Source organism: Phaethon lepturus, unplaced genomic scaffold (genome assembly GCF_000687285.1).
Source record: "Phaethon lepturus isolate BGI_N335 unplaced genomic scaffold, ASM68728v1 scaffold47727, whole genome shotgun sequence".
Lineage (NCBI taxonomy): Eukaryota > Metazoa > Chordata > Aves > Phaethontiformes > Phaethontidae > Phaethon > Phaethon lepturus.
Window position 1 is genome coordinate 2,634 of NW_010550669.1, and position 7,306 is coordinate 9,939.

The 7,306-nt window shown below is 47.0% G+C and overlaps 1 protein-coding gene across 1 annotated transcript; it reads right to left on the reverse strand.

The window, feature by feature from the left end:
* Nucleotides 1–3,152: 3,152 nt before the first annotated feature.
* RHOV (ras homolog family member V) lies at nt 3,153–4,022 on the reverse strand (the record flags this gene model as incomplete). Its single annotated transcript, XM_010290621.1, has 2 exons — nt 3,153–3,593; nt 3,936–4,022. Coding segments are annotated over 2 exons (528 nt in total), but the record flags the coding sequence as incomplete, so codon positions are not given.
* Between the last annotated feature and the right edge of the window lie 3,284 nt (nt 4,023–7,306).

Sequence of the window (7,306 nt, forward strand, 5' to 3'; positions counted from 1 at the left end):
TCCGTTCTAGTTTTTGAATCACATTCACTCATTACCTGTGCTACACTGTGGTATTGTCCATTTTGTTTCCCACCTTCCCGCTGAGCTCCCCCAGCAGTCTCGCTTCCCAGCCCTCTGCCTTTGGAGCAGCTATGGGGCCCCAGATGTGGACAGACAGGAGCCCTGACCTACCTGAGATGCTGATGATAAGGCTAAAGGATGAGTCCTGTGAGATATCCAGCCTTTCTGTCCTATGTGGCATGGACAAATTTTTTCAGCGCTTGAGCAGTGCTTAACTACCAAGGTAAGTTAAATAAAGCTGATGGCTAAATTGCCCACCGGCCTAATGACAGAGCAGCATGCTGTCATTAAGGTTCCAAATGAAAGTCCTACACGGGCTTGTCTCAGTGAGTGCTGGGAGGGCCTCCTGACTGGTCCCTGGGTGGTGGCTTCTGGGGAGAGGCACTGAAAGCCTTGGATATTTGCTACTGAAACCCCTTTGGCAGCCTCTACCCTCAGCAGCTGCTGAGGGAGAGGAAAATCAACTGAGGCAACAGAGGGATCTTGGAGGGTTCCAGCTATGAGGAGATTTTTACCATTGCTAGTGGGGGTTAGGACATGAAGGGAGAAATGGGACAATTTCCCTCTTAATGCTATTAATTTTTTTATAAATTAAATAAAATTCCATTTTATTCCAGTAAAATGGAATAACTCCTCCATCTTTAAGTGCTTAGTTTGCACTGACAAAATTACAAACACAAATTGCGGACATTAAAAAAATTTATTTGAACAAATATTAGAGACAATGACAGAGGAAAAAAGCAGCTCTCAGTACAGTTTCTTTTCCAGAATGAAATAATCCCTGTTTTAGAACAAGCTACTGTAGGACAACCCTTACTCTCCCCAGCAGGAGGGGACGCTGGTGTTCCCTCCACCTGTGGATTTGCCCCGTAGGGGTATGGCATGCTAAGGATGGCAGGTCACACCACAGCCCTCGGTCTCACAGGCTAAAGAAATGCATAAAGACCCAACAGAAAACTGAACTAGCGATACAGCAAAGGTGCCTGCGCAGGTAGGAAATAGATGCAGGAATACATTGCTGAGCGAGAGCTTTGTTCAAGAAGTGGCATCCTGCCCCAGGGCGTGTAGGACAGGTCACTTCTAGCTACCACCTCTCTACTCTCCATCTCTCGGGACTCCTCACTGGACCTGGATGGCATTTCAGCTGGGGGAGTCCTTTCAGTGTTCAGCCCGTTTTGCCACACCACCCTTTTCAGGTCTCTAAGCCTTACCCTACAGGCAGCTCCAAGGCTGCGGGACACCTCCCTTTGCAAGAAGACCTGCCCACCTCTGTCATACTACGATGCTGCCCAGGGAGAGAGCAGGCTTGTCTCACGTCCTGGGGGCTACATGAGCTGCGCCACAAAAAGAGATGTTTGCAGGCATTTGCTTGGACCCAGAGCCATACTGCATTACTTGAATTTGGTTTTTTTTAGAGGCCCACTAGCTCAGGTATGCTTGCTTTTGGTGCAGGGCAAACAATCCACAGCTGTATCACCTTCTGTCACATTACTCCAGAGCGTCCCCAAAGTGATGGGCCATGGCCAGGTGCAGAGAACCCCCTGAATATTGAAAGCATTGCTTGACAGACCTGTCACACTCTCTGCTACACAAACCAGAACGAAATGTCTCTGTGAAAGAAGTTTCAGAAATTGATGCAAGTTCTGTAATAAAATGTGTATAGGTTCAATGGGAAATTAATCCCCAGAGAAACAGGTGAGAGGGGAACGGAGCAAACATAGTGAGTGTTTTTCTCTGGCAGGAATTTTATGGATTTCCTTTGCTTTTGATTTGAGCAGATCCAGCAGTGACTTTTAAGAAAGGCAAGCACAACAGAAAGGAGCCCTGAGCCCTCCGTTCCTGTTCTGCAGCCTCAGGAAGAACAGAACAAGGTAAATTCCATTCTCCTACATAGATCTGAAACTGAGGATTTTACTGACCAAGAGGAACTTGTCTCTCTCACTATGACCCCTCCTTTTGATTCAGAACTTAACGTATGAACAATATTACTTTGAAATTGAGATCACTAGCGAATTTTCTAGGTCCCTAGAAGATTCCCCGAATATTAGCATCTCAACTAAGTAGAATCATAACTTTGATTTAACAGTGTTCATTCTTCTTTCCTTCTCCATCTCCCTTTCTTCCTTCTGTCTTTTTTTCCTTTTTATTCCCTTCCTTTTTCTTCCTTCTCTCTTCTTTCATTACATGCATGGCTCTCCATCTACAGTTCACCCCTTGGTAGTGTTATAAACCCTTCGCTGACAGTTTCATCTCTGCTAGACAGACAGAGCCACTCATCACTGTTCCTCACCTGTTCTTTCTCTCAAAACACCACACACACAAAAGGCCTTTCAAAATAGGTCCCCAGGTTCATGACTACCTCTTAAGATAGGACTATAGCACTGGCACCCACTGGACTAGAGTCCTCTCAGAGAATGTTTTGCTTAAAGAATTACTGTAGCTCCCAGCACATTTTCTCTTCAGCCTGCTAATGGCCTTTACTTAGGAAAAACCTTCTCAAGGGTACTCACAGTACAGGGCTGTTAAGAAAGAGATTTTTCACAGCCAAGTGACTTCTACCTATTTTGGCAAGCAGAATCAGAGGGGGAACCCAAGTCTCACATTACAAACTCTGCAGCCATGTCTGACCACGTTGCAGTCGCCTCTAACTGCCCTGGCCCTACTCTCTGCCAAGCCTGTAAATCAGCCAAAACATAGGCAGACTTCAAAAGTCCCTCATGTTTATTATGCTGCGTCACAACTCTGAAAGTGTGTTAGTTTCAGACAGAAAACTGGTAATTTTGAATAATGTAAGGAACCTGCCTGTTCTGGGGTACGGAGTCTTGATGTATCAAAGGCTCCCATTAGTCTGGGACACTACAGACATGTCCAGCAGGTACTTGTAGCTGCCTGGACCATTCCATATCCCGGCACAATGGAAATCCAGTTCATGTCTCCTAGGCATCTGATACGGTAACCCAGCAAGAGCCAGGTTTCCAAGCCTGGCAGCTTATCATACCCTCCTCGCTGGGGCCATAGGAGCAGTCACTCCAAGAAGGTGCAGAGCCAATACTGGCATTGGGTGTTTCTTTTTCCCCCCTCCCAAAGCAGCTTCAAACAAAACAAAAGAACTTCTTCCAGCGGCACTTGGAGAGAGTTTTGATGCCTTTGGCGGTCATCTTCTTTTCCTGCCGTGCTCTGTGCTCAACACCGCTGACAATGGCCATGTCAAAAACTTCTTTGAGGTTCTTCTGAGTCAGTGCTGAGCATTCCAGGTAGGCTTCAGCCCGGATTTTGTCAGCTAGACCTTCTGCCTGAGGCCGGGGCACAGGCTTCACGTGGTAGCGATCCAAGCTGATGAGGACATTGACATCGTCCCGCAAGTCTGCCTGCGTCCCCACTAGCAGCACCGGTGCCCGGGGGTTGTGAGTTCGTATCTCAGGGATCCATTTCTCAGTAATGTTTTGGAAGGAGCTTGGGTTTACCACACTGAAGCAGACAAGGAAGACGTCGGTGTCGGGGTAACAAAGCGAGCGCAAACAGTCAAAGTCTTCCTGTAGAAAGTGGAGGTGGGAAAAAGAAAAAAAAAATTCTTCACTGGACTGACCTCCTAACAGCATGCTGCTGCAGTGGCTTTTTTGCACGTTAACTAGGACAGCAACACCCTCAGAGGCAGGGCATCGTGCCGACTTTGTGGCTGTGCCACGGTTCGGACACAAATTTCAGAGCTGAGGGAGTCTGTCATTCACCCTGTCTGTGACAGCCATACCAGCGAAGGGCTGATGCTGGACCAGGGCATTTCCTTCCTTCCCAGTTAAACACCGCCTTCCTCAAAAGCCTGCAAACAGTCCCTGTCCCACAGGACCAGAGGTGACAGCTGCTTTGATAAAGCTTACCTGTCCAGCGGTGTCCCACAGCTGGATCCGGACCGGGGCTCCATCCACCAGGACCTGCACTGTAGCAAAAAGAGAAAAAGGATGAGTCTGAGGGAGACGTCCAGCATACACACGCACACTCGTACAGACTTTTCCCCAGAGCACTCTGGTTTGTATCCCACTGAACAGACTCACTGAAGTCACTCAAGTCTGTCCTCCTTGCTGAGCATCCTCCCAAACCTCACTAAAACAGCTGAAGCTTGCACTGGGAACATTAAGAGACCTGCAATAGACTTTCTGATTTGGTTATCCCTCAGGTGTTTTGGGCTCTTCTCCAGTATTTTGAAAGAATAGTTCCATATTACTGAACAACTGCTTCTGTAGAGAAGAAGAGCCCTTAGCCAAACAGTGGCCTGAGAACAACTTGTTCTTCTTCTTCCACAACCCAAGGAAGCAGATAAGGATAAACACAAACTGAGAACTTCAGCAACTTGCTCCTGGCTTCTTGGCCAAGGGTGGAAGTTCAAATCAGTCTCCATTAAACAAGTTATTGGAGATTTTTCTCACCCAGGCCAGAAATTTGGCCTTGGGGGGGGCGGGGAGAACACAAAAAAAAAAAAAAAAAAGGTGTTTCTGTGAGTGCCCTAGCTAAGGAAAAGCAAAGACCTAAATCCAACTTTGAAATGATGAAGCTATTAAGGAAACAGTGATGAGTGAAATCCCCTTCAGAGAGTATCCACACACTGAAAAACTGCTGAGTTACACATGTAAGGTCTGCTCCCATTTCACTCCCTAATCACAGTAAGCCTTCATGTGGTATCAGCTGACTCAGACTGAGGGCTGGCAGGACCTCTGATGGAAATCTGGAATGAAACTGTTAGATGTTTAAGTGCACAGACACCACAGAGACTGGCTAGGAACTGAGGAAAAGGAGAAAGGGGTTGGGAGAGCTGGAAATCACTTGGAAGTCCTGACGTGGATGGGGCTGTGGGCTGGTGAATAGAGGCAGACATCCTGGCTAAGGTGACAATGGCTGGCTCTTGACACGAGCTAGCTAAACGCCCTTGCTGTGCCTGGGGTGGAGGCTTTATTGTCCTTTTTGTTAAAAAACAAACAACCAACCAAACCCTAAACCAGAAGCAGGATCAATCTTTTCTGATTCTTGAAGTAATTAGCCAGGTGAGAAAAGTGATAGAAACAACTGACTTGGAGAGTTTAACACAAGCTCTCAGAGGAGAGCCTGATCTAGTTGAAGATGACCCTGCTCATTGCAGGGGGGTTGGACTAGATGACCTTTAAAGGTCCCTTCCAACCCGAACTGTTCTATGATTCTATGAACACTACTGCTCCTTGAAAGCAGTCTGGGGAGAAAGAGGGAGACACAGACAAGAGATGAACTTAAGTTTGGTGGGAGACTGAGACTGAAGTAAAAATGAAGGGGTGGGTGCGTCCACCACAGTGCCACTCCTCACGGCGTAGCTGAAAGTCATTGCTTTCAGCTGGGAAACGGTTGGGTTGTTACCATATCTTTGCCCCAGAGGAGGAAGAGAAACCAGTTCCTGATCAAAGAACCTGCTGGATCCTAACTTGATCTTCAAGGCACTGGGCATTTGCCTTTCTAGTATCTGGTTTCTTCTGTCTCACAAGTGCATTGAGAGAAAGAATTAGCATCTCTGAAATGCTTTACTGTCTTCAGAAGAAAGGCACCATGTATATTACCTGCTGCTCCAGTGCTTGCACGAAGTTTCGTCGTATCTGCTGCTAGTCTAAGCTATGCTAGCAACTCTGCGACAGCCCTCACAAGGTCCACACCCTCAGGATGAGGCTGGATTTCGGTTCAATAGCGAAGGGGCTGGCAGAACAGGATAGCCTGGTGGAGAAAGGTCACCAGGTACACGTTTCACTCAAGGCTGCTCTACCCGAGAGTGACACTCAGCAGGAGGCAGCACGCAGAGAGATGTGGCTGGGTCACACTCCCAGAGCCGTGCCCCTGATAATGCAATACTTTCTCCTATCCTGTTATTGGCATTACAGTCCCGTGATCAGGATTAAAGTTAGGATGTAAACTGCTCAAACGTTCTGCTGGCATTTGCAGTTGCAGGTATTCCCCAAGAGTGAAGGGAATTGGGTTGAAATTTCTGAAATGCATCCTGAACCATAATCTGTGAATCTAAGGAGGGACTCTTCAAGTTTAACCAGGTTAAGAGTAGGCATGGGAAGGGACACTTCTCTATTCTCCTGTTTCCTCCTAATAAGCAGAAAGTGAACTTCAGAAGACCCATTTTTAATGTTTTGATTTCTATCAGTTGCAAATCCTATGCACCTCTGGAAGTCAGGCTTGGTACTTGGACATTCAGAGTGGGGCTAAACCCACATGCAGCTATCTTCCAATTACTTGCTGCTAATCGGGGAGTCTCTGAACTCATACTGCCTCCACCTTTCTGGATTGTTTTATTATGGATTTGCCCTTTCAAAAAAATGTGGAGGCTAATAACTACGGTAATTTCAAGCCTCTCAGCCCAAACCATACACATCAATGTAAAGGGAGCAGAGAGAGCAGTAACCTGTCCCTTGGAGGACTTGAGGGCTCCTTATATCTATTCTCAAAGGGCTGCCGGACCCTGAAGAGCAGCATGTTCCCAGCTCATTTCGATCAAGTGACAGTGGAAGAGCTTGGAGAGGGTCAAGGCAAATGAACAATTCCCAGTGTGAGAGTGAGCAACTGGGGGGACATTCAGGCAAACAAAACGCTCCCTCTAATCTAAGAACCCCCGAGACTATGACACATTAAACGTCTTGTTCCTGGTCTGACTTGAGCCCGTCTCTAATCTACCAATCTATACTGTCACGTACTGATGTGTTTCTTCACATCAAATGAAGATCGGAAATCTTCCAAAAGGCTTTGTATTTTCCTGGGGTTTATATTAGAAATTGGAGCCCAAAGGATGTGGGGTGGGGAACAGGAACAAAGACAGCCTTTACAGAGGTGGATGAGAGCTCATCAGCTGACAGGGGAGGCAATTCTAGCCAGACTTATGAAGGTCTTCAACTTTTTGGCAACCTCTGTTCAATGCTAACTTCAGTGGACCTGTGGGTAAAAGGATGTTTCTGCTGAATATCAGTCGAAGCTAGGAAGCCTACAGTGCAACACTGTGGTATTTCTGAAGCTAAAAAGCACCATCACTACCACCACAAAATTAAGTCCCCTTCTATTTATCCATAATAACACCACAAAACCAGTAAGGTGCCCCATTTCATACAACTTGCAAGCCAATGTGACACACGCCCTGCTGACACTGTAGCTTCTTCACCGAAGCTGCAAAACGCAGCACTTCCATCTGCTAAACTTCGGTAAGCGCCTGAGGGGACTCGGTGCGAGCTGCAGAAGCTCC